Source organism: Nuphar pumila, chromosome 12, assembly GCF_984573655.1.
Source record: "Nuphar pumila chromosome 12, dmNupPumi1.hap1.1, whole genome shotgun sequence".
Classification (NCBI taxonomy): Eukaryota; Viridiplantae; Streptophyta; class Magnoliopsida; order Nymphaeales; family Nymphaeaceae; genus Nuphar; species Nuphar pumila.
This window is the reverse complement of record NC_143260.1, coordinates 101,548,952-101,575,864: the sequence shown is the minus strand read 5'-3', so window position 1 is coordinate 101,575,864 and position 26,913 is coordinate 101,548,952. Positions and strand designations below refer to the sequence as shown.

At 37.2% G+C, this 26,913-nt stretch overlaps 1 protein-coding gene across 1 annotated transcript; it reads left to right on the top strand.

Annotated features, from left to right (window-relative positions):
* Positions 1-4,503: 4,503 nt before the first annotated feature.
* LOC149821349 (uncharacterized protein At2g37660, chloroplastic-like) lies at positions 4,504-8,297 on the top strand. The gene is made up of 7 exons (XM_089983704.1): positions 4,504-4,687; positions 4,792-5,039; positions 5,144-5,180; positions 5,732-5,829; positions 6,177-6,238; positions 7,596-7,719; positions 8,054-8,297. Exons 1-7 carry the CDS (start codon positions 4,642-4,644, stop codon positions 8,162-8,164), a joined length of 726 nt encoding a protein of 241 aa, XP_089839830.1. The 5' UTR covers positions 4,504-4,641; the 3' UTR covers positions 8,165-8,297.
* Positions 8,298-26,913: the final 18,616 nt, after the last annotated feature.

Sequence of the window (26,913 nt, the reverse complement as noted above, 5' to 3'; positions counted from 1 at the left end):
GACATATGGGTGGGTTTTTATAAGGTTGAAAAAATCAATGGTCCAAAATATGTGAAATTTTTTTCGGATTCAAATATCGTTTTTTTCATTGAAAACACATAATCCAGGTGTGGATTTCTTGTAAATTGATCATGCCCAACATATTTATGAAGTCAGAACTGCGAAAAAAACAATGGAAGGACTGAAAAACCCATTTGACACGTATCATTTAGCACCTTACGTATGAGCAGCTCTCTCTCTCTCTCTCTCTCTCTCTCTCTCTCTCTCTCTCTATATATATATATATATATATATATATATATATATATATATATAAAAGAGGAGGGGAATTGGTTGGTGTTGCCTAGGGCCCTAAATTGCCCAATTGAATGGCCAAATGATTAAAACAACCTTATAGATGTGATCTACATGGTTTGTTTAGTAAAAAAACATATTTTGGATCATATGGCTGCTAAGTATAATAAGGATTTTTGAAGGCTTGAAAAATCAATGGTTCACAATGTGCCAAAATTTGACAACTTCCTGTATTTAAAAAAAACGTAAGGCAATTTATGATTCTTAGAAAACAAACTATGATTGAGACATCCACAGGCTAGGTTGCATGAAAGAGGTTATTGTCCATGGGGCACACCTTCCAGTTTCCTATAATATTGAGTTTATGTTTAATACATTCGATTAGATGTATAATTTAGTTGGAATCTCATGGTGCGAGTTGTTTTTACTCAACCTATCTTCGTAGATGTGTTCTACATGCCTGATTTAGTGGGAAACTACCCTTGGATGATGTTTTTTTATGAAAAACATTTTTTTAGTAAAAAACATTGGTGCATTTGCAACCGCTCATGTTTTCATTATCAGAAAAACAATACACAAGTTGTATTTTTGCGATTCAATAGATCACATCCATAGGGTCATTTGGACAAAAAAATAAAAATAACTGCAGTTTGCTAAGTTGTTTGGACACATACAAACGATTGGAGCAAGCTTTAACCTCTCTCTCTCTCTCTCTCTCAATCTCTCTCTCTCTCTCTCTCTCTCTATATATATATATATATATATATATATATATATATATATAGAGAGAGAGAGAGAGAGAGAGATGGGTAGGTGCTTAATGGTACATACTTAATGGGTTTTTCAGGTTTTTTTTGTTTTATTTTAAAATTCTGACGTACAGCTGATCTAATTATTTGATTTTATAGGAATCAACTCTTGAAGTGTTCATGGGTGAGTTTTTATAAGGTTTGAAAAATCAATGGTTCAAAATCTTTGTAAAATTTTGAAACTTCAAATACTATTTTTTTCATCGAAAACACATGATCCAGGTGCGGTTCCTGATAAATCGAGCATACCCAACACATTTATGGGTCAAAACTGCCAAAAACACACTAGAAAAGCAGAAAAACTCATTAAGCAGGTATCATTGAGCACCTACTCATTTCTCTCTCTCTCTCTCTCTCTCTCTCTCTCTCTCTTTTGTATATATCCGTTTGTATTAATTGAAATGCATGAAAATTAAACACAAAAAATGTGTATACAAAGTAAATGAGATTCACATGTTTTCCATGAGTTTTCCACACAAGTTTTTGAAACTTTGGTTTAACGTTTTAAAAATGATTTTTTCAAAAAAAAGAGTCACATGCAAGTGGAGTTTCTGGCGTGCAACCCCCACCAAACATATAAGCATGAGCTCCCACAAACCCAACAGAACAGCGGCCCCCACCCAACACAGAAGCACGGCCTTCCATTACACCTATTCAGCTTGCGACATGCACAATATGACAGCCCCATAAAACAAAAAAAAAGACAAAATATGGCAGCTTGTGGACAGCCCAGCAATGTCACGTGGGAAGATTGGGCAAATATAAATAAAAAACAAAAACAAAAACGTTAAACCTATAAATAAAAAACAAAAACAAAATAACGTATAGCATGAACAAATCACTACATAAAAGTTAAGGCTGAGAAATGAGATGAGCCGCTAGTGGCTCGGCTCATGTTCGGCTCGTAAAAATCTCGTTCGAACTTGTGAAACAGGCTCTACAAGCTAAAGCATGAAATGTTAGTCTTGGCTTGGTTCTTATAGGCCTGTTTTATTAATAATATATATTTTACATACATTTTATATTATAAAATTAAGAAGGTTGAAGTGTTTGGCCTACCAGCATTAAGTTTAGAGTTCAAATTCTATTGCATATAAGTATAAAACTAATTTTGTTTTTTGTTTAAGGCAAGCTGGGGTTAGGCGGGCCCTATCAGTTCATTAAACTTGCATAAATGTAACTATTACGAAAATTTACCCTTGCAGGGTTCCAGAACAGAGAAAGATCTTTCCATGTGTTGGTCATTCCCCTAGCTAATCTGTCTAGGTATTTTACCAAAAAATGAGATTTACGATAGTTATATCTAATTTTAATTCTTTCAAAACTATACAATGTGAATAAAAGTCCCTGATTTATCTTCCTTCTGGGTCCCCTTCTGATATAGATGAGATCCACTTGGCTTTTCGGAGCAACAGGAATTTCAAAAATTATTTTTTTATGTCCGACAAAGACTGTGTTAATTTGATTTTCAACATGGACTACAGTATTGATGTGATTCATGTCATCTCTGGCTAAATGTTTGCAGGTCCGCCTCTCCCCTAAACCTCTAACATTTTCAAAGCAGGTTATATGTTCCCCCGAACAGGGCCGGTACTGAGATCTCATGTTCTGGGGTTCCAAATAGCGCCACGTATAAGATGCAGAGCGGCATGTATCCCATGTATGTCTGCATCATATTGCATCGTAATTTGGTGCCGCAGCAAAGACTTAAGTACCCTTTACCGCCATTCGTTTTTTCTTCCTCGAACGAACATAAATGCCCTCCTTTTAGAAAACTGATTCAGTCCATGATCTTTATGGATGGAAGTTGGGGGCTTTTGTACCTCCTTGGGGTCGATCTCAAGGTCCCATCCACCAAGTGCAGTTAGGAATGAACACGAGGCGGGCTTGGCTCGTGTGCAAGCTCGGCTCGCTTAAAAAAATATGAGCACGTCTCAAGCCTGAACCGAGCCAAGCCTTAACTGAGCCAAACCAAAGACTAGCCCATGTCAGTGTTTTGCACTACTGATGCACAACAGACGGAGGTAGATCGGGCTCGGTCTGGGCTTAGCAGGCAGAGAGAGTCTTGCCTGCTCTGAGCTCTCTCCTCTCAATCGAGAAGAATGAGAAAGAGAGAGGGGAAGAGAGAAAAAGTCTTCCTGTCTTCTTCTTCTTCTTCTTCTTCTTCTTCTTCTTCTTCTTCTTCTTCTTCTTCTCATATCTGCTGCAGGTTTTGAAGATATCAGCAAACGAACAAGCCATCTTTGAACATCGAGAACAATTGTGGCGGCAATATCTTTTTGCATGGTTGCAAGAAGAATGCCTCGCTGAAGATCCCTAACAGATAAAATGTGGCTCTCAACTGAATTGTATAAAGAGAAATCAATGAATAAAAGCACCACCACCAAAAAGCTTTAATTAAGAGTCTTACACAAGAAAAACTTCACGATTAATGTGCACGCTCTTTGTTGGCATTGTGATTAAAAATGATATAAACACCATAGATGTAAAACAATAATAATTATTATTCCAGATAGAGTTCATGGTGGTGGAGGATATAGGTAACGTAAGATCAACTTTGAGAACAAAGGCTAGCGGAGAATAAAGGATTATTGTCAGTATCAACCTAACAATCAATAACCTATTGTTTTCGTGTCCTATAACAGCGAACATCTGATTGCTTATCAGAAGTCGATTTGGTAATAGCTAACAGTGGATTCCGTAGCAAAATCCGGATATGATTGAAAATCAGATTCGGGTTTGACATTGAGTTTTTCATTGAAACCGAGATAAACCTGAGTTTTTCATTGAAATCGAACCCAACCACGATCAAAGTCTGAATTCTACTAAAACCCGGACTCGATTAGGGTTTTAAGTTAGTCGGATCCACATTGGGTTTTCACTTTTTCCAGACTCTAAATTAGAATCCGAACTCGATGAGGTCATGTTCGATTCGGTTTTACTTTTTTCCATTCAGACCTGACTCGAATCCCACTCCGTTAACATCTTTAGGGGGGGCGTTTGCTTGTCACGGTTTCTAGGGGAACTGAATCCGTGGAAAGAAGGGTCCAGCTTGCACGTTTGCCTACGAAAATGGCACGAGCACCCATGCATTTTCGTGGAAAACTCTCCTTTTTCGTAACATGCAAACGGGCCCCTAGGCCCTAAGGGTGAGAGTAGTGTAAGTGGGAGTACGCATTCCATTAGTGACAGATAGATAGTGATGCAAAAGCCTCGGATCCATAACAGCTAAAGACAATAGATGCATTGGATGGTGGCAACCAAAGCGAAATCTAATCTTCAGATTCGAAAAAAAAAATTATTTAAAAATTCCACGCCGATCCGACGGTGGGATGCTGGGTCCCTACGTGTCCTGTTCACCTTGAAATTCACGCCGATCCGACGGTGGGATGCTGGATGCCTACGTGTCCCGTATATCGTACCTTCTGTATATGACGTCGCCAACTCCACGCGATTCCCCACCGTGGACAGCGCTCCCCTTCCTCGTCGGGAAAAACCAAAAACGCGCTTCAGTTTCAGACGCTTCACCGTTCCGGCCATGGGTTTGATGACGGTCTTGGTCACCGGAGCCGGCGGCGGAACTGGTAAAAGTTTTTCCTAGGAAACCCAATCACCATGTTCTATCGTTTTATTCTCTTTTTCCCCTGTGCGAGGATTCATTTTGAATGAGTGCGTTGCGGGATTGCAGGGAAAATTGTGTATAAGAAACTGAAGGAGAGGTCTGATCAGTTCATCGCAAGGGGTTTGGTTAGAAGAGAGGAGAGTAAGAAGCAACTAGGAGGAGGTGACGATGTGTTCGTTGGGGATATTAGGGACGTCAGCAGCATCCTGCCAGCGTTTGAAGGTGGTATTGATGCATTGGTGATTGTCACAAGTGCAGCTGACCCAACCAAAGATCCAAATTTCCGCTTTGAGGAAGGGGCATATCCTGAGCAGGTAATTCTGTATTTTAATTTGTGGAATTCTTCATACAGTACTTTTTCGAGCATTTTATGTGCAATTGTGTTTACATTTTACTTTTTTTTTTTTTTGGATTTTAGGTTGATTGGTTGGGACAGAAGAATCAGATTGATGCCGGTTGGTTTTTTTTTTTTGTGTTTTTGCAATTTAAAACTCATTCTATGATGGGGAGACAAAAAAAAATTATTCTTTGAATGACATAAAGCACACAATGTGAATGCACAAAAGAAATGAAGGAAGCACACTCTAAGTTGCGAGTGAAGAATGCCATTGTTCACCTGTTGTGTAATTCACATTCCATCGATCAAAACAAAAGTTTGAATCCATGCAGTAGTCTATTAGTTCAGCTAAGCAAAATAGGACGTTTGTTTCACTCTCAGTCAAAGGAAGCCTTTTTTCCTTTGAAAGGGCCACTTTGGAGGGAGTGTGCTTCCCCTGCTCCCCATGGGGTGAGGCATGAACCTATTTTAACAGGAAAGCTGCTTCATTGTATTTATTATTAGGTCCTGCCATATATTTCTCATGGATATGTTTGTTTCACCCTCTTTAAGGAAGAGACTATTTCCTATGAAAGAAACCCTCTTTCATAAGAAGGGGCATGAAACAAACGCCCCTTTACTGTCATGTTAATGCGGTTTATGTTTATTTACTTGAGAGTTTTTATGCAGCTATAAATGTGGGAGTAAAGCACGTTGTTTTGGTGGGGACCATGGGTGGAATAGATCCTACTGGTTATTTTGACAATCCTAGATACGAAAATATGGGGGTAAGTTGGCTTTGGTTAAAAACTCTTTTGGAGTCCCTTTATGACGTTTTGTTAATTGATTATGAGCTATGCATCATATCTTGGTGCTTATATATTTTTCTTTCCGTTTAATTCTTCTTTGGCCATTTTTTTGTTGCTGGTTAGCTGTTTTAGTTTTTGTCCTTTACTCTGTCTTTCTTTCAGCTTGACCTGTTCATCTTTTTTTTTTTTTTTTGAAAAATGATTTTGTCCATCTCAGGTCCTTTTTTTCTGTAAGTTATATGAAATGCTTCTTTGCTCATGAAAATTGTTGGAACTTTGTAGGGGACTGAAATTAAATGTCAATTGACAATGTTTTGTGCTTTCAGAAATGGAAGCGTAAGTCAGAGGAGTATTTGGTAAACACAGGTGTACCATATACACTTATAAGGTATCTTCTAGAATTTCTTACCATCTGAATATATTTGATGAGTTACAATCTGGATGTCCTACCAAATTTGTTGGAACATTTGTATTATGCATCCTTTGCTTCAGTAAAGAATGTGATCATTTGTTTTAATTGGCCTTAAAGATCCAGATCAGTAATTTCTAACTTGTATCTGTGATTTATGTTCTAGGGAGCATAGCAGCAACTGCTTTTTAGTAATTGTTCTTTTCCACATTGAGCTGGATAGCCAGATGTATTAATTTTTACTGTCAAAATGTCTTCTTGTTTACCAAAGTTCCTAATATTATTTCAAGATGTAGATTTTTAGTATTATTTATGGAACCACTGTGTGAAGAAATAGTTGGTTGAAGCTTAGGTTTGGATCTGAAACCTCGCATTCTGACTTTTTTTATTCAAAATATTAAAGAAAATTTTCTTTCAACGAGCCAGCTTGGCTCACGGTCCTGCTGATCTCAAGTTTAACAAGCCCAAGCTCATTATGAACCTGACCCAAGCTCATTATGAACTTGAGTGGGGCTGGTAAATGAGATGAATGAGCCAAGCTTGAAACGTTCAAGCTCATAAGGAGCACAATCAAGTCAGCTTATTTACCAAAAAAATGATTTTTTTCAGAGTGGGAAAGTAATACTGTGTAATAGAACTACAAAAACGACATTGTTTCAGAGCTGAAACGAATAAGATTTTATCTCGATACCTATTGCTTGCAAACCATATACTTCAATTATTTGTTTCACACAATATCATGTGATGTAAACTATGTCTAGAATATATTTATTACTGCTTAACAAGCTGAGCCAATCTGAACACCTATCATTCATGTCTGGCTTACTGAGCCTATTTTTGAGTTTGAAAAGGCCTAACACAAGCGGCTCATCTCATTTCCCAGCCCTAAGCCTGAGCAAGCAAAAATTGTTTGGTGCTTGAATGGTCTAAGGTCAGCTTGTTTGGCTTATTTACCCAGCTCTACTTATCAAATATTATCAAGCTTGTGTATCGAATGCTTAAATAATAAGTACACTTCTCAGTTGTGCTCATCATTCTTGTTATTTGAACACATGACCTTGCCTGTCAATTTAAAGAAGTCAACCTAAGGCAAAGGTATGTGCATCACAATCATGTCATTGGTGCATGAATCTCCATTCTCATGTGACATAACCCTATATTCAGTAAATAGCACCTCGACAGAAATCCAGATGCCATTAATTATTGAAAGTAGAGAATACTCATCTTGGTGTGTTTGCATGTTTGACACACATGCACAGAGACAGCGTGGTTAGACTAAATAAACACGTTTTTCCTCTAATCTTCATTCTTATTTGGTACTTGTCCTGTGTTCAAGACCTGGATGGTTGCTGGACACAGAAGGTGGCAAAAGCGAGTTGCTGTTTGCAAAAGATGATGAGCTTCTCTTAACAGAAACAAGTTCACTTACCAGGGATGATTTAGCAGAGCTTTGCATTCAGGTATGTTAAAATCTGTGGTGCACAGATGCACATGCATGGACATGTTTGCTGCAAGTTTCCGCATACAACATACAGGCATCTATGTCACATGGGTGCGGGTGCGGGTGCGAGGCTGCGGCAAAAATACAAAAAATTATATATATATATATATATATATATATATATATATATATATATATATATAGTCCAAAAGTTGGACATAAATGACCCTGGTTGTTGACTGCACCCAGGGTCAGGTTGACCGCATCGGGTGCGGCACCTAGTTGAAGAGTCCCTGTGGACAGACAGGCATCCTGTTATCTGCCTGAAAATTTCTTTGGTTTCATGTCTGTAGGCACTGCAGCTTCAGGAGGCAAAGAATAAGGCATTCGACATTGCATCAAAGCCTGGGCCACCTACAAAAGATTTCAAGGCGTTTTTCTCACAAATCACCACCTCTTTTTGAAAGCTGGGCGGTGAAGCCGAGCTTGCTGTGCATGACAATTAAGCAGCAAATCTTTTATAATCTTGGAGTCATGGCTGAGAAACATTCTGCAATAAGGCACTATGAAATTCAAGCAGTAGGAATGAATTAATCAGTGGTTGCCTTATATATATATATATATATATATACACTATTTTGGATCTGAATGATTAAGCGTCTGGCCACCTGAATCACTGGTTTGCTTCTCCGTTGGCTTGATGCACTTGATAGCAACTGGTTTCATCTTGTTTAGCATCATTTGCAAACTTAATCATGTTTATGTTATTGCGTTGAACTCTTGGAGCCTGGTTCTCCAAACCATGGTTAGAAATCTCTTTTTTGAAAAAAATCTTGTTAAGGAAAATTTGCAAAAAATTAAACGAAAAAGTTGACATAAAATTACCAGAAAAGCTGCTTTTATGATGTTAAAATCATGATAAAAAACATGATATTTTTTCAAAACAAGCTGTATTTCAAAAATATTGCATTTTCGATATTACAGCCTGGCAATATGTGTGACCATATTCTTTAAATTTTGTTACTTAGTTCAGTTGATAAGGTAAAAATCATAGTTAACGAAACCTTCTTGCTACATGGGGAATTTCAGTTCTCAGAAAACTCACTTGAGAAGCGGGAAACTCTTTGTTTTCTCGAAAGAAGTGAAAGCTTTGAAAAACTTGCTTCTGAAATGGGAAACTTGATTTCCTTTAGTTGGAAGTCCGCTTCTCATTCTCGTTTCTCAAATCGATTTCCTTTTGCTTTCTTGAAGTTTTCCTCTCACTTGTACCTATCCTTTGTCGCAATCTGGGCAAGCGGCTCCGGCGTGAGCCCATTTTATCTGTCTAATGTTCTTTTCTCTTGTGCTTTCTTTATTTGTTTTGGCTTTTGTTCTTGTTCAGTTCATGGATTCAACATTTTGTTGATCTTCATGAGTGGTAATGTTAAATTATTTTCGGCTCTCACTTGTAGCTTTTCACTAGCTTTTTCTTTGCCTCTTATAATTTTTTATATTAAAAGCATTAACTTTTTTATAATAAGGCTGCACGGTGTTTTTATATCATTTTATACTTGTATTTGTGTTGTTTTTTATTTTCTTTCCCTCATTATTCATATTGTTTTTTATGTGTTTTCTTTTCATTTTTCATTCCCTTGCATTTGCATAATCGCATTACAATCGTATTTTACTTTTGTTTTTTGAAAGAAAGTCGGATCACTTCTCACTTCATACTACTTTTTAACACTCATTTTCCCGCATCTGCCTCGGTTTCGACAAAGGGTCAAGGGTAGTGAGAATTTTCTAGATCATGTTTATTACAGATTAACTGAGCTATCTCAATCCTGGTTCAGATCTGAGTCAATGTTAGATGCCCAATTCAGTACACATGGGTCAGGTAAACAGAGTATAAAAACCATTGCTATGGGACTATTACCTTGACCATGACTCTACTCTCATTCTAGTCACTCAATGATTCATTCCATACCCAGTCACGCAAGTCCAAACCAACATAAGGGTTTCTCTTGGGCCAGGCCTGGCTTGGCCAGCCAAATCAGAAAGTCTAGGATTAGCTGAAGCCTAAATTGACTTGGCCAAACGGTCCTTGGTGAGGTCTCTTGACTAAGACCAACTCTGACCGATCTAACCTGGTGTTTCCAAACTCTTTAAGTAAGGTTGCGAAGTGGTTGGATACAATTTGGATCATGATGAATTCAATTCCAAATCCAAATTTTAAACGATAGTTACTAGCTATGTCAAAGGGACATGGCATTTTTTGGGTGTGTCCATGAGGACGGGCGGATCTCTAAAGGCGAGAGGCTTTCATAAATAAGTATGAGAAAGGGAGGGTCGAGAGCATAGTGACAAATGTTTAAAACGGCAAAATATCATTTTTCAAAAAACTTGTGAGAATTTAAAAAAAAATCATAAATCTCACTTGTTTTTGTCAAAATCTTGGCAATAAAAATAAATTAAAAAGTAGAAAAAATAAATTTTATAAGAAAATATTAATAAAAATTATTTAAAAATAAAAACACACGGTTTTTATGATAAATAGCTGTTTAAATCATGGTATTTATGTTTTTTCATAAATCTCGTGATATTTTGAAAATGTCACTTTTAAACTTTCAGGCAATTTCTCACGGTATTATTGTGAGATTTTTATAAATCTCACAATATTTGTCACTATGATCGAGAGCATGAACTAAGTGAAAAGGAGATATACATGTCAAATTTTCATTTCTTTTGTGGGATTAACAAGACCGTATAAGAGGGTGTGGTGGTGGTGGTGGTGTGTGTGTGTGTGCGCGCGGGGGGGGGGGGAGTGGAAAATCATGAAAATGGCCTAATGTTCTGCAAAGATACATTTCTTATCATGATTTATTCATCTTTTTGAATGGGTGAAAGAAATAAAGGGAAACGAGTGGGAACAATGAGGGAAGCTGAGTGGGGAGTGAGGGGAAAGCTAAGAAAATAAGTAGTAACATAGAGACGCAAAAAACAAGGGGCAAGCGAGTAAAAAGCGAAAGAAAAAAGAGTGAAAAATGAAAAGGATGTGAGAGGAAAGTGAGAATTGCACCTTCTCCAAATGAAAAATGAGTTCCTTGAAGCGTGGCACTTCCCACTTGGGAAGCGCGTTTCCCCCCTTAGAGAGGCGCCTCCTGCAACTATGTTCTAAACAACAGGTATGAATCCTTGTTTGGAGCCGCACTTGTTATGATTAATATATTTCAATTCGGTTCATAAATTTACATGGCAAAGCAAGTTCTAGTAAAAAAAATACAAAAGTTAGAGAGGTCTTTAGAATATAATAAATGCAAAGAAGTCGAATTTGATACTAATACAGTTCAAATAGTGATCAGAGCCTATACCTGAATCAGAAAATTCTAATCACAAAGTCTGAAATCGACATTTGATTTTTTATGACAAAAGAAAACCCTCACTGAGAACCGGTTCACTTAATGGGCCTACTTCACTCCGAGCTAAAACTCGTTGAGGACACAACCACTCTGCCTTACATAACCTGACCATGATAAAAGCCAAGACAGCTCCCATGCGCCAGTGGGATTTGACCATGAGTCTTCAGCTTGACTCAGTACCCCAATGATCTCATGGGTAACCACCACGGTGGTATGATTTCAGACCTTATCTATGGTCCATAAATCGTGTCGAATCTAGGTTGGTTATCTAACCGAATCCCATCCATTTTCGCCTTCACCATGAAGCATTCAAAAGATAACAGTGTGGTTTTTTATCCAAATCAAGCAACACTTGCATTGGTGATCCACCTAGGGAAGCCTTGTTAGCCCAACCCACACAAGAAAATCCATTAAGCTTTATCAGAGCAGGTCTGGAGAGGCCATCTTTTATATATATATATATATATAATGAGTGTGTGTGTTTGGTAGCTGCTCACACGTTAGGTGCTAAACGGGTTTTCAGTCTTCTTTTTTTTATTGATAAATTCTGACCATACAGATGTGATCTTTGTACTTGATTTTATAGGGATCACTTGAAGTGTTTGATTTTGACACATGGGTGAATTTTTATATGGTTCGAAAAGTCAAGTCTAAAATCTTTTAAAATTTTTGAGGCTCCAAATATCATTTTTTTTCATTGAAACACATGATCCAGTGTGTATTCCTTGTAAATGGACCATGCCCAATACATTTATGAGGTCAAAACTACAAAAAAAAAATACAGAAAGGGCAAAAAACCCATTCATCAACTAACATGTGAGCAATTACTCTCTCTCTCTTTATATATATATATATATATATATAAGCAATGGTAATATACCCGACCCGTACCCAATGGCCTTTTTTAAAAAAATCCTACCTTATGGATGTGTTCTGTAGAAATCGACTCTTTGATGCATTTTGGATGTAAAAAAGATTCCTTTGAGCCTCAAAAGTTTTAAAAAATTGTAGACCGTTGATTTTCAAACCTTATAAAAATGTATCCACACATCGGAATCAAATCAGCTTATCTGCTTCTCGATCTATCTGATATTTGTGCAATCATATTGCACCTGATCTTTTCACGATTCCTTCCCCACAGGTGTTTCGTATACCTTCCCTTCTATATATGACGTCGCCAACTTCATTCGATTCCCCACAGTGGATAGTGCTCTCCATCCTAATCGGAAAAACCCAAGTGATCGCCGTTCCAGCCATGGCTTTGATGACGGTCTTGGTAAGGGCTTTGGTTAGAAGAGAGTAAGGAGCAACTAGGAGGATTTGAGAAGTTCGACCAAAGGCAGTAAAGGAAAAGTATGTGTGTGTGTGAGAGAGATGATCTGCTATGAATCCTTCTATCTAGTGAGAGCAGAAGAGAAGACCAGGGAGCATTTGACGTATCCATCCAAGAGCTCGTGAGGATCGACCAGTGAGCAATCAGCCAGTATGTGAAATTAATTGGAAACGTAATGAAGGCAACAACACTGCTTCCCTCGAACTACTAGCTGGTTAACTCAAGGATTGGAACGCAAATGACAAGTCGACAGAAGGGCCTCCATTCAACCAACGATTCTTCCTTGCTCTTGGAAGGGCATTGAAGGAATGCCTGGACATGAAATCGCTGGAGCCGAGAGTTGTTAATGCATTCCTTCGTGCAATCCCGCAACAGGTGCTAGATGCATGCGATGTAGGCAAATTGTTTGCCTTCCCCTTCCTATTCATCAATCAGCCAAAAGAATGAGCCTCAAGGAAAGAGAGGAACTCCAAACCATTTGAAATTTTGCTCCCACCTGACGTGCAGATGTCATAACGAAGTAAGGAACCCTTGGAAAGGCTGAGGGAGGCATTGGCTGCCAGGGGGATATTCTGCCTATACAACCAATCCAGGCGACTAAAGAAATTCCCACTTTCCCTCAACCCACATTCTTTGAGGACCTCTCGGAATTGCTCCAGTCATGCCTGCACGTTGGGGCGTTTCTTGCAAACGATGTAGTTGTCTTCATCAGGTCCATCTCCCGAGAAGTCTCATCGTTAAGGGTTTCACTGCCACCAGAAATCCACCCTTCCTCAAATCGTTGTAGCAGGTGGACCAACGAAGCACGTTATATGTTCCCCTCGGGATCCGAATCAGCATCACGTATATAAGCTCATGGGCCGGGCTCGTATCCCCATGTGTGTCAGCATCACTTAGCATCGAAGTCTAGTGCAGTTGCAAAGACTTAAGTACCCTTTCCCGCCAAGAAATGATTGTTCAAGAAAAGGATAAAATTGTCCTCTATCTAGAAAAGTGAAACGATGGTTCAAGATCCTCCATATAGAAAAGTGAAACGCCGGTTCGAGAATGATTCAAAGTCCAAACGTTTCATTTTTGCCCTAAGCAGTAAACTTTTGCACCATCTGTTGTAATAGGAGTTCCTTTTGACGATGTACTCTTTATCGTCGTCTGCTTTCACCAGACCCTCCTTTGCCATCGTCTGCTTTTACCGGATCACCCTTTGTCATTGTCTGTTGTTGTCAGATCACCCTTTGCCATCGTCTGCTGTTGCCAGAGCAACCTTTGCCTTCGTCTGCTGCCGTCTGAGCACCCTTTGTCGTCGTCTCGTCTGCTGCCGTTGGAGCATCCTTGAGACAACGATTTCGTAGTGGCAGCATTGTTGCCACCATCGGCTGCATCTACCTTCTGGGTGTTTCTCCTCCACTATCGGGTTACTAAAACTCGTATCGTTTCGGTGAGTTTCGTAAGGTTTCGTTATGCAAACAAATCGATTTGTAAATCTGAATGCTAAATCTTACAACTGGTTGTACTATTCATGCTTAATAACACCTATTTTCATACTCAAACAAATTGATTTGTACATATCCACCTTATAGGCATCGAAAAACAGTTAGCACGATTTGTTATGAAGCAACAATGATTTATATGTTTGAAGTAGTAACAATTTAATGAAATTATCATAATTTGTACTTAAGTTTGATAAATCGTACATCAATGTTTACACATGAAGCCCAAACGTTACAACGATATCTACTTATGAAGGTTGTGATTGCTACAACGATTTGTAAGTTTGAAGCAACAACGATTTATACATTTAAACCAGTAATGATGTGTAGTTATAAAGTTACCTCGATTTGTAATTAAGTTTGCTAAATCTTACAATGATGTTTACTTATGAAGCAAAAATATTGCGATGATTTGTAATATTGGTAATTGTTTAACGAATGGGATAATTTGTAATATTATATACTTGGTGAGGCGGTTGTAAGATATAATAATGCGGTTAAATTTATGTGTTGTGTAGGTTAGCAATGTCTAAAGCTCATCAGAAAAGAAATCCCCTGCCCTTCAATTTCATGAGACTTAATGAAATGATCTGCCATTCCCATCTATATAAGCGTTATGAAGGATACCAAACTATAATGAAGATTGAGAATGATAAAGAAAAGAACAAAGCATTGGAATTGTATTATGTGGATCAATATCCATCAGATATTGAGGTTGAAGATCAAAGGAAACATGAGGAAGAACGATCACTGAAGAAGAATAAGAAGGATGACGGAAAGAAAAGCAAAGAAAGAAAGATGAGGAGAATAAAAAACAAAGGCAAATGAAGAAGGAGGAGAAGAGAGATAGAGAGAAAGGCAAAGGAAGAAGGAGGAGGTGAGGGAAAGGCAAAGAAAGAATAAGGAGGAAGAGAAGGAAAGGTAATTGAAGAAGAAGAAGGAGGAGGAAGAGAATGAAAGACAAATGATGAAGATGAAAGAAGAAAGGCAAAGAAAGAAGCATCAAGATGAGGAAGAGAAGGAAAGGCGAAGGAAAAAGAAGGAGGACGAGGAAGAGAAGGAAAGTCAAAGGAAGGAGAAGGAAGATGAGGAAGAAAAGGAAAGGCAAAGGAAGGAGAAGGAGGACGAAGAAGATAAGGAAAGAGAAAGAAAAAAGCAGGAGGCGGAAGAGAAAAAAAGGAAAAGAAAAAAGCAGGAGGAGGAAGAGAAGGAAAGGAAACAAAAAAAGCAGGAGGCAGAAGAGAAAGAAAGGAAAAGAAAAAAACAGGAGGAGGAAGAGAAGGAAAGGAAATGAAAAAATAGGAGGATGAAGAGAAGGAAAGGGAAATGAAGAAAGTAATTGAAAAGCAGAGGAGGGAGCCAAAGGAGCGAAGGAAGGAAGAAGAAAGGCAGAGGATGGAGGGAGGGGATGAAGAGGAGAAAAGTATGACCAAGGTACATAAATCGATCTTGTCTCTTACAATTTACCGTGATAGTGATTGCTATGTATAACGATTACTATGATAGTGATTACTGTGAATGATTTACTGTGATAGCGATTACTATGTATAGTGATTACTGTGATAGTGAATACTGTGATAGCGATTATTGTGAACGATTTACTGTTATAGGTATGATTATGTATAATGATTACTGTGATAGTGATTACTATGTATAGCGAGTGTGCAACAATTATTATTTATAGTGATTACTGTGTACAATGATGTGTAGAAGTACAAATGAGATTAATTTTGATTTGATACGAATAATATGCTTGTGTTACAGGGAGGTCACAAGAGAAGTAGAGCACCAAGTGAAAAGCTCAGAGGGCAATGTCAGTGACCTATAGTTTTGTCATGGTATGAACAACTGAGTGAATATCAGAAAGATCGATTGCAAAATATGCACTTCGACGGCCTTCTGGACCATCATTCTTTTGAAACGTACTAGAACACCATAACCCACCTGGTAAATAAGTGGAATAATAAGATGAACACATTCCAGTTTGATTCTTTTGAGATCACCATGACCCTAGAAGACGTGATGCGGATTATGGGCCTTAAGTGCCATGGAAGTGTTATCCTATTATGGGATTTAAACTATACCGCAAGGAACAAGTGCATGGCCCTTCTAGGAATGTCGATGAATGAATGAAGGCAATGTATTTCTGGTGGAAGCAATTCTATATCGATGAAAGTTTATTCTTTCCATAATAAATGGGAAGGTCAGTCCGCTGCATGTGTATTTGAAAGAGTTGACCAAGTGTCGCGTGGCTTCCTTCTTTATTTTTTTGGACTTACTTTATTTTTTGATTTGTCTGGTTCGAGAATAAGTTACCTGTAGCTGCAATTCTTAAAAGACTATGCATGGGGTGCTGCTATGTTCACACACTTATAGAGTCTACTTTATCGTGCGAGTAATGGTACAAAAACCATCGGAGGGTTTTTACCATTTATTCAAGTAATTGTTTATTACATATTTTGTAGTTATAGACTAAGATAGTTGAAGGTTATAGTCTTACTTAATATATATGATTTTGTAGGCCTGGTTGTGGGAGCATATTGTCGCCTTGCATCCTCAGTGTGGCCCTGTGATTTATGGTTTTTCAAAGATCCGTCGGTGAGCTAGAATAAATGTAAAGCAAGATAATGCTAAGTTCATTTTAGATGGTCTGCAATTAAATGAGGTAAATGGTTTAAAATCATTTATAATTGTTTTAGCATTTATCATTCATTAGTATAAATAATTAAAATATTTAGTATTCTTAAGTAATCATCGCTAAAGGATTTTGTCTTTGTTAGTACAAATCATTCTAATGTTTAACATTCTTAAGTAATGATCGTTACAGGATTTTGTATTCCTTAGTACAAATTGTTGTAATTGTTAGCTTTATTAAGTAATAATCGTTGCAGGTTTTTTTTTTAGGATTTTGTCTTTGTTAGTACAAATCGTTCTAATGTTTAACATTCTTAAGTAATGATCGTTCAAGGATTTTGTATTCCTTAGTACAAATTGTTATCTCTTTAGCATTTAGCTTTAATTAGTGTAAATTGTTGTAATTGTTAGCATTTTTAAGTAATGATTGTTATAGAATTTTGTATTCCTTAGTACAAATCATTATCGTAAATCATTGTAATCATTAGCTTTCTTAAGTAATGATTGTTGTAGAATTTTTTCTTCGTTAGTATAAAGCATTATCGTTTTAGCATTTAGCATTCGTTATTGTAAATCGTTGTAATATATAACATTCATTAGTGTAAATCATTTTAATATAAAGCTCTCATTAGTAACAGTCGTTGTAATATATTTAGCACTAGCTATTATAAATCATTTTAATATTTAGCATTCATTAGGATGAATAATTATGTCTATACCTAAACCATAATCTCCAATGTACAGGTTGTGTGGAGAACGCATGGAGATGGGGAGGACGAGGACCAAGAGGTTGTTGCTGAGGCTGCGAGACTGTTTGACTGCGATATTTGGTTGTTTAGCAATTATGGAACCGAGTTGCAGCATGGTAGTCGAGTTCTCCTAAAAGCTGGCTTTGGACAATCTACCCCAAAGCAACCTATGGAAGTGAGAAGGAAGATGAAAAGTGGTGGGCCGGGGCCAGGAACGTGAATTAGCACGAATGCTTCAGTGAACAATTAGATAGCTAAAATAAAAAAGGTGTTCGTGCCATAGTGTATGATTATAAAGAACGATAATATGACCCCAACTATTTTAAAAAATATTGGGAACCCATGCGTCAAAATCTGGAGATTGAGAATAAGGAACGTGGAAATGTTGGGAACTCATGCATCCCTCCTGTCCCCCATCAGGTTGTCTTTCAGCATAGAAAACATGTTCATTATGTCCCTTCGGCTACAACAACGATTCCCTCAGTTGCAGTACACGATGATGAGCAAACACAACTCACAAAAAAGAAGGTAGTCTCTGCCAGAAGGTTTGAGATGCTAGAGAAGGAGAATATAGAGATACAGAAGCAGGTGAGAAATTTGGGGAGACAAATGCGGTCACTGGTAGAGCTAATTACCAGTGGTTTTAATAAGATCGCGGGAATCAAGAGGCCACCGAGGAAAGAGAGTCCACCAAGAAAAAGAAAAAAGATGATTTGTATGTCAAAGTCCATCTAAGTCGTCAAGTGCCACTGAATAAACATTATATGATTTTTTAATTCTGATATTTATTTATTGTAATTTTATAATTCTTTTTTGTAAAGTGATATTCTATAAATGTATAATTCTTTTTTTAATAAGCGCAACACACAAGTGCCACTGAACAAATCATTGTAATATCTAGCCTTCATAAAAAAAAAATCGAAGAAGCGTTTAGCATTGTGTACTGCGCAAATTATGAATTGCTTTTATGAGCCGTCTTCATATCATGATTTATACAAACATTGATAAAAGGATGAAACGAGTTGTACGTATAAAGATTACATACTATTGTGATTTGCTACATCACGATATATACAACCATGCCACCAAAACCCATCAAATAATCGAATCAAATCCGTTTGAATATCCTATTGTGATTTGCCTTTACGAGCTTTGTCTAAGCAAACGATATGTTCCATCCCGATTTACACAAATTGATACAATGTTTAGACTTAGTAAAGAACAAATCGAGTTAACTTCAAAGATACAGACGTCATTATGTAAATCGCTCTGGGACAATATCTAGTATAACAATTTAGATACATTATATGTACAACGATTTGTCTTTCATGATTTACACTAACTGATAAAAGGTGAATAAATACAAATCAACTTAGAACCATAATTATTTAAGTATCATAATAAAATAATATTTTTTCTCTAGCGATTTGCTTTTACAAGCTATGTCTATGTGAACGAACGATACTGAATGGGGTAGAGGCCCTTCCCCGAATCTGTAAACAAGCATTCTTGTAAACAGGTCCTAGCGTCTTACAAATATTTTTCATTTTCCAATCATCGAAAGGACAAGATCCACCTGCAATAGCAAAACAATGCTTTAATGGCACTCACGACAGTATACGTTCTTCAATAATAGCATGATGACATGGAAAGGTACTCATGACGCCTTAATGACACTTGTTGGAATGTTTGTGCATCATTATTTTCTTCCATACTGCCTAACGACAACAAAAAAGAAGAGAAGACTGTAAAAAGAGATGGCCGACAAATGACCCTATGACATCCACCAATGATCGAACCAGTCGATCGCAAACCCAGGAATGTTTTGTAACACAAGGCAGGAACGAGAAGGCGGCAATGTGTTGTAACACAAACTAAAAACCAAGGTGGGAACCTGGACTCGAGACGGTGGCAAAGGTTGCTTCGACGATAGCAGACGACGGTAAAGGGTGCATCGTCAAACGGAGCTCCTGTTACAGTAGATGGTGCAAAAGTTTACTACTTAGGGAGAAAACGAAACATTTAGACTTTGAAGAGTTAACATCCTTGACTTTTTGGATGGAGGACATTTTTGTCCTTTTCTCGAACCATCGTTTTCCTTTTTTTGAATGGAGGACATTTTTGTCCTTTTCTCGAATCATCGTTTTATGACGAGAACAGCAGAAAAGAGTACTTAAGTCTTTGCAACCGCACCGGACTATGATGCTAAGTGATGTCAACACACACAAGAATACGAGCCCCAAGTGCTTATATATGTAGGCGCTCATTCGGACCCCGGAACATGCACTGTAGCAAATAGTGCATCTTCGGGGGAGAACACACAACACCCTCCCGTGGACCAAGACTAAAGGTGGTGCAGAATAGGAAAGACAATGCGTTGAAGGCTCACTTACGCAAGTCTCGTAACTCCAAGGACTGGCCTGGTGACTGGGTGGTGCGAAGTCTGAACCACCATGATTTTTCAAAGCCAAAGTATATGCATGACTTGCGGCCTCCCAGCAGTCATGAACAACCCATACCTTATGGTTTGTAGTATACTTTGGAGAGATGTTGCTCCAGTCTGCACCAGCATGGCCCAAGTCAGGAAAGAAGCCAACTCAAACCGCACTTGCAACATCATCACTTCAGGCCTCAACCCATGCAGACCTGGAGGTCCCACTTAATTATTCTGCCTGGGTCGACCCTGTTCGGACGTTGCCCACTCTTGTCCAGACCACCATGCTTGGACTTGGCCTCCCTTCTCGCGGTTTTGCCTTCTTACCGAGCTTGGCCCATGCCTTCAAGTCGAGCCGTCGTGGCCCCTCAAGTTCCTCACGAATATCAATTATGAGTCATTAGCTGATCGATGCGAATTTGATTTTTCTGCCATCATCTTCATTGACAACGTGTGGGAGGAGGTTCCTAATGATCCAAATTAAGGTCTCCTATGCCTCCAAGGAGCTTTAGTTTTTCTGAGGCAAATTCTTGATCAAACACCCATGGTGTTTCTTTTGGAATCTGGGATGGGTCTTTATGCATTTGGGTTGAGAAATGAAGCCCTTTCTCTTTTGTATTTACACCAAAGGATGGATTTGGCAAGCTGACGCCACTTCTTCCAATGCATAAACGCCCATCCCAGCTACCAATCCCAAACAGGCTCTTAATGAAAATCAGAATGTGGAATTTACGTAGCCCAGTGAGCTTCGAGAAATAGGCGCCCTACCTTGCCAACAGTCTTCAACAAGAGCAGTTTGATTTATTTTTTTTGTGCATGAGAAGCCAAACTTGAAGATGTCGGGGAGGCACTAATCAGAAATGTTTGGCACGACTGTTTGTTCGAGTTCATCCCATCGAAAGGCCGCTCGGGTGGTCTATTAATAACATGGAAGGACAGCCTTTCTTGATCCAATGTTCAACGAGGTGAATTTTCAATCACAATGGATTTTCAAAATTTAAAAACACATTCTAAGATAGGGAGACGAAAAATTTTTATCTTGTGAATGACATGAAGCACACAATCTAAATTCACAAAAAAAAAAAAAATGAAGGAAGCACACTCTAAAACCAGGTTTTTATGAGTAAAACATGTTTGTCACACAAAACCAGGTTGGAACCTGGTTTCAAACCTGGTTTTGGGTGTCATTCAGAAGCTCCCTATAAGTTTCGAGTGAAGAACGTCAGTTTTCATGTAGCAAATCAGGTCATGCTGAACATGAGCGTTTTTGCTCATGCCGACATCGTGGCCGTTTGTTTGCATTTTGGACGAATGCCACGTGGTTTGTTGACTTTTGAGCTTTTTAAAATGCAAATCGGATGGCCACGATGTTGGCAGGCATGAGCAAAAACGCTCATGTTCAGCATGACCTGATCTGCTTCCCATTTTTCACTAGTTGTAGAATTCACATCCCATCGGTGAAAAATAAAAGTTTGATTCCATACAGTAGTATTTTAGGTAAGCTAAGCAAACTTTTGCTCACGTTTACTTCTTTATTTAAAGAGTTTTTATGTGAAAATATTAGGGATTGGATAAATATTTGTGCATTAAGTACTTGACCATCCTACCTTGGGGACAGGGCTTGCCAGGTGTGGGACCCAAGACTTGGAAGGTGATGAAGTGCATAATATGTAAGGACCCCAACTCATTCTCGTTGAAAATTGCAGAAACCAAAACCCAAAGATTCGAGGCCTCACAAACTTATCAACTTTCAAACCACAAGGGATCTCTACATTGAACTATCCGATCAAAATAACTAACTTTATTAATAAAAAAAATCAAAGTCTGAGAACGGAATTAAATTAAAGTATAAAATCATTGAGTCACATTGTCCAAAATAACATAAGCAAGTCACGCGATCTCGTGAACTCCCTAATACAGTTATCCCCATCATTGAGCCATATGTCATCTGAAAAACATATGAAGTACTAAGTAAGAATTAAAGATTCTTTATATAAATTCCTCTAAAAATCTGAATAGACAAGAAAAAACATAAATCAAATTCATGCAAGTTTTCAGAAAAAATATATCACCAATGATCTCATAAACTATTTACTATTCAAGCATTTGAAAACAATTATCATGCAATAACAATATCTCACATGAAATATAACAAGTAAGAATGCATGAACTAATGCAGAACAGTAAATATGCATGATTTCAATATACATGCATAAATAAATTATTAAGTTGTTATCAGAGTTCTCTTTTGCATGCATGTCTCTATTAAATGCACAAAAGTTTAGTTTTACTTTTCAATAAAACCTGCGAATACTCAAAACGGGCATAACAAATTTTTGAAGTTCAAGATAAGTTTTCAATTGTAGCTTAATACATAATTTATATTTTATTATCAGGTTTCACACTTGTTCCTCGATTGATATTAGGAATCAATATCATCCATCAAAATATTATAAATCAACATCTAATGTCTGAACATTAGAAAAATCAATATTCACTAATGCTACTTTTTTGGTATACCAATAACAACAATTGTGTCACACCACCACCCTCAGGCAAAGTGGCTGAAAACTCTCTAAAGCCATGGTTGGGAGGCGAACTACGATGTCGGATTTAGGGGCACAATTACACACAGAGTTTTAGTATCCTCACGATTTTTCCAAAATCACCATCTAGGATTTCCACACTATGAAAGGGACATCTAGAAAAAAAAAATTAATCAAAAGAATCATTTTGCAAATCAACATGTAAAACACAATACGGGACCTTGTCTCATTACAATATTTAACAGTGCAATTAGTTCAAAAAGCCAATAATTTCAAAATAAATTTTGTAATGCATATACACAGATTTTAGAGATGCACATGCTCGTGGCCCATATGGCCTACAATGGTTCACATATGACAACCAATGCATCTTATGCAAAAAATTCTCAGTGAATATGTAACCACACAGTTATTCAAACATGTCCACTATGCACATTCATTCATACACAACAAGAATATACATATAAAATAAATTGCGTGCATATGAACACTTGCTTGCAATATGCATTTTTTCTTTCATGATTCATCTCATACATAACATCCAAACATGCACATGATCATGTTAATGCAACATTAAAATATCTTTAGAAATTACATGTTCATGATATGCACATTTACGCCAACATAATATTCAATTTTATGAGCATACCTAACCAACATACATCTTTTCATTCATGTAACAAATTTGGACATGCTCGGGATACAAAACATAAATTCCATGTACCACATACCATGGCAATCTGATTGGATTGCACAAGGCATGTCATTCAACAAATCTAATCAGAGCACACAAATGCAATAATTGCCTGACTCGATTAGATTGTTGGCATTCAAGCAATGCACAAGCTTGGCAACTTATACACTCACAAATAGCGGTCTGAGCTGATAACAAGCAAGTACAATTCATTTTGCACCATAACATGTTGTGAATTAGCATGTTACCGATGCACAAAGGAAAACAACATCATGCTGCCAGCAGCACACTGTTCTTGCTCATCGTGCGTTGTAGGGTGCCATGAAGAGCACCTAAGGCTATACACAGGTGCAGCTCGGCTGCCCCCGACAGGTCGCCATTGTATGTGCTAAGCATGCAGCAGAAGACAGGCTGCACTAAATAGAGTAGTCAGTAGTTTCAAAACCAACATAAAGAATTAAAACTGATTTTTGGCTTACATATTGACAACATTAACTGGTCTTGGTTTGCATAACATTAAAGCTTTTTTGTTCTGTAAACAAAACAGTAAGTCACCCTATTGAGGTACGTAAGACAATATTAAAAAAAAACAATTTTAACCAACCTAATGATATTAAATAAAATTCTAATATGAAAACAATTATGACAGCCTAGAAATATCTTCACTATAACATGCTAAAATGCTGGAAAAATTTGTTATTCATCTTAACAGAAAATCAGGTTTTCTTTTCTTTTAACAACCAAGGATTTTAGCCTATGCACATAGGCCTTAATGGCAAATTTTAAAACACAGTCAATCAGCATATTGGGACGTGAGAAAGGTCTATATTCAAACAAAACAAATGTACATAGCAGATCTAGATATATATATGTTGCAGATTTGTACCAGATCTGCATTCATATATATGTATATGCTCCAGATCTGCATACATATATGCCTAGATAGATCCGTCCGATAACAACAAAAAATTAATTTCAGCTGCAAAAAATAAAGCACTCAATAGATTTTAATAAAGGCATATACGACTTCACATATATATAAACATTGTTGATGATAGTTTACAACACAGTAAATTTCAGAAACAGTCACATTTCTACACATATACAAACACTTTTAATGACAGTTTGCACACGTAAACAATGCTGGAAACTAACTTCATATCGCTGCCCACTATGATCGAAAAGCAGGACCACTTTGTGATACAGCCAACCGATTTACTGTGTTATGAAAAACATAAAACAAATCATTTTTGCAAGCATATTTATATGAGCAACTATATATAAAAAAAATCAACATGTTGGGGCTTTGCAACAGGTCTGGTTTTGGATCAAATCTGATTCAACACCGGACTTTGAATGGGTTAGCCAAAATGTACAGTCAATCCCATGCATGTATATATATATATATATATATATATATATATATATATATATATATATATATATATGTGTGTGTGTGTGTGTGTGTGTGTGTGTGTGTGTGTGTTGGACCTGCGGTAGGCCTAGTTTGGGTCAGGTATGATCCCAAACCATGACTACGACATAAGGGGGGAGATCCTTATATATATGTATGCCTATTAAGCAAGCTATTGTTATAAAATCAAAAGTAAAAACATAAATAAACAGAACACAAGCTTTGTATACATCAAAAATCAAGATTCCTACCCTCGTTTATCAATACATGTGATTGAACATGCTAAAAAAAATCAGATTTATTATTTTCATCTAAAATCCCCATATAAGTCTAATTTAGACTTTTTCTCCCCATTCGAATCGGTAGAAGAACCCGTAACTTAGTTGATAAATAAAAAAGAATTGAAAGTATACGTCGGACGATTTGAACGGAAGGAGATCCTCTCCTTCTTTCCTTTCCTTTTTCTCTCTCTTTTTTCTTTCTTTTCTCTCATTCGTTCTCTCCCCCCCCCCCCCCCCCCCCCCCCCAACCCTCTCTTTCTCTAGAAAACAAAATCTAGAGAGAGGGGCAAGTTAAACCATTTTATAATTTATTTTTTGGTCTTCTAGAGAGAGGGTGACATTCCTTCTCGAGTTTATCACCCATTTGGCTATGAGATAGAGTTCTTCTAATATAGAATTCTATCTCTAACCTCATCTTCCCTTTTTAACTACTTTTTTATCCATTTGATATTTTAGCTAATAGTGCACCCAAAGCACCGCAACGGCCGTAGTAAGGATAGAAGAAGGCCATAGGATGAGTCTACACTACAACCACGATAGAGCTAGAGCAGGATGTTGATGTTATCAAAGGTACTTGGTATAACTTTTATAAAAACAATTTTCAAAGCCATAATTTTCAATAAAACTCTCGTGTAAACTGTACACAAAATAATAAAAATAAACTAGCTTACACTAGTGGTAAGACCACGTCGAACTCAGAGAACGAAATAAGGCAATGCACAATTCACTTGAATTATTCACTTTATTAATATCTCAAAAATAAAAGAATTACAATGATTACAAGTTAACAAATAACAAATAATAAAATCCTAATCTAAACTCTAGGGCTCTGATGCCAGCCGAAGAAGCCACATAATCGATCTTCACTACCCGCTCTCCTCCTTATGCATTTGAACCTCTTGGTTCGTCCGATGAGTTGGGGGAGAACACGATTGGTTAATATGTATGGAGCAGAACCTTTTCATGTTTTAGTGGTCTGCACAATATCTTACATTGTTGCAAGTGTCTGAGAGCCGAGCTACGGAGAGGGAGGTTAGTGGTGGAAGAGAAGCAGGAGGATCAGTTGAAGAGAGAACACGACCGATCCTCGGTGGTGGTAGACGGCATGTCGAATCCGAGTTGGAAGCTCTCCGAAAAAATCTGCAACACCTGCAAAACAAATTGCAGCACACATACAAGAAGAAACAAACGAAAGAAAATAAAAGAAGAAAAAGAGCAAACACGATTTTTAGAAAAGAGGAAAGAAGAAGAAAATTCGTAGAAAAAAAGAGAGTGTGAGAAAGAGAGAGTGGTGGCTTCTCCAAGACACAAAAAATGTCAAACACTTAGGGTTTAAATCTATTTAAGTCACTAAAATATTTTCTAATTCTAAAAGCTAACTAAAGACAAAATAAATTCTAACTTCATGTTAAAACTATTTACTAATTACAACTAACTACCTAAGTGCTTGATAAGGAGGGCTTTTTTAGAAAAAAATCATGAATTGCTCCTTGGATCACGTGGGTTTATAGATATTTTGGTTTCGAATCTAGTCCATGATCCAATATTTTACTTTTGGACCAGATATGGATCTTATTTACCTTTGTGTTTGCTCCAATTACCCTGAAAATGCTCTAATTCCTTTGGTTTAGCTCAAATTTGAGTGAAATTTGAACCGTGGTTTCTTTGCACCTAAATATAAATATACATGGGTTCTTATTCTTTAAAATACATAAAAATGTATGAAAATGATATGCATTTCATGCATCATCAAATACCCCTATGCTTGAATGTTTGCTAGTCCTTGAGCAAACTAATAAAGAAAAACTAATATACTAAGAACTAGAAATAAACAATACATGCAATGAAACAAATATTATACAATTCCTAACACACTTTCGTAGGAATCACGATTGCATTTGAAACATGCAACAAGCCCTTTAAACATTTGGGTTACCTTAGTGGACAAGTAAGGTATCGTGAGGGTTTGCAGTGATGCTACCCACAAACATCTCTGTCATGCATAAATGACAATTCTTTTTTTTTCAAAAAGTATTAGGCAATTAAGAAATTAGTTTTAACAATTATTTCATGTAATTACATTCTCATGACATATTTAGAATTTACATGCCTCGACAGTAAAAACTTTTTCCTTTCACTTTTCTAAAAGTTGTAATCATCCATGCTTTTTCCTCAGAAAATCAAGTATACTCATGTTATTGCTAATTTATCATCACTAGTATATTTTCTGCATAGTTTTTTACAAT

What these genes read in the sequence shown, in the direction of transcription:
- LOC149821349 (XM_089983704.1), top strand. Translation starts at nt 4,642, where the DNA reads ATGGGTTTGATGACGGTCTTGGTCACCGGAGCCGGCGGCGGAACTG. An exon ending in GAAGAATCAGATTGATGCCG is followed by an intron (nt 5,181 to 5,731) that starts GTTGGTTTTTTT and finishes GTTTTTATGCAG; the next exon opens with CTATAAATGTGGGAGTAAAG. An exon ending in CTAGATACGAAAATATGGGG is followed by an intron (nt 5,830 to 6,176) that starts GTAAGTTGGCTT and finishes TTGTGCTTTCAG; the next exon opens with AAATGGAAGCGTAAGTCAGA.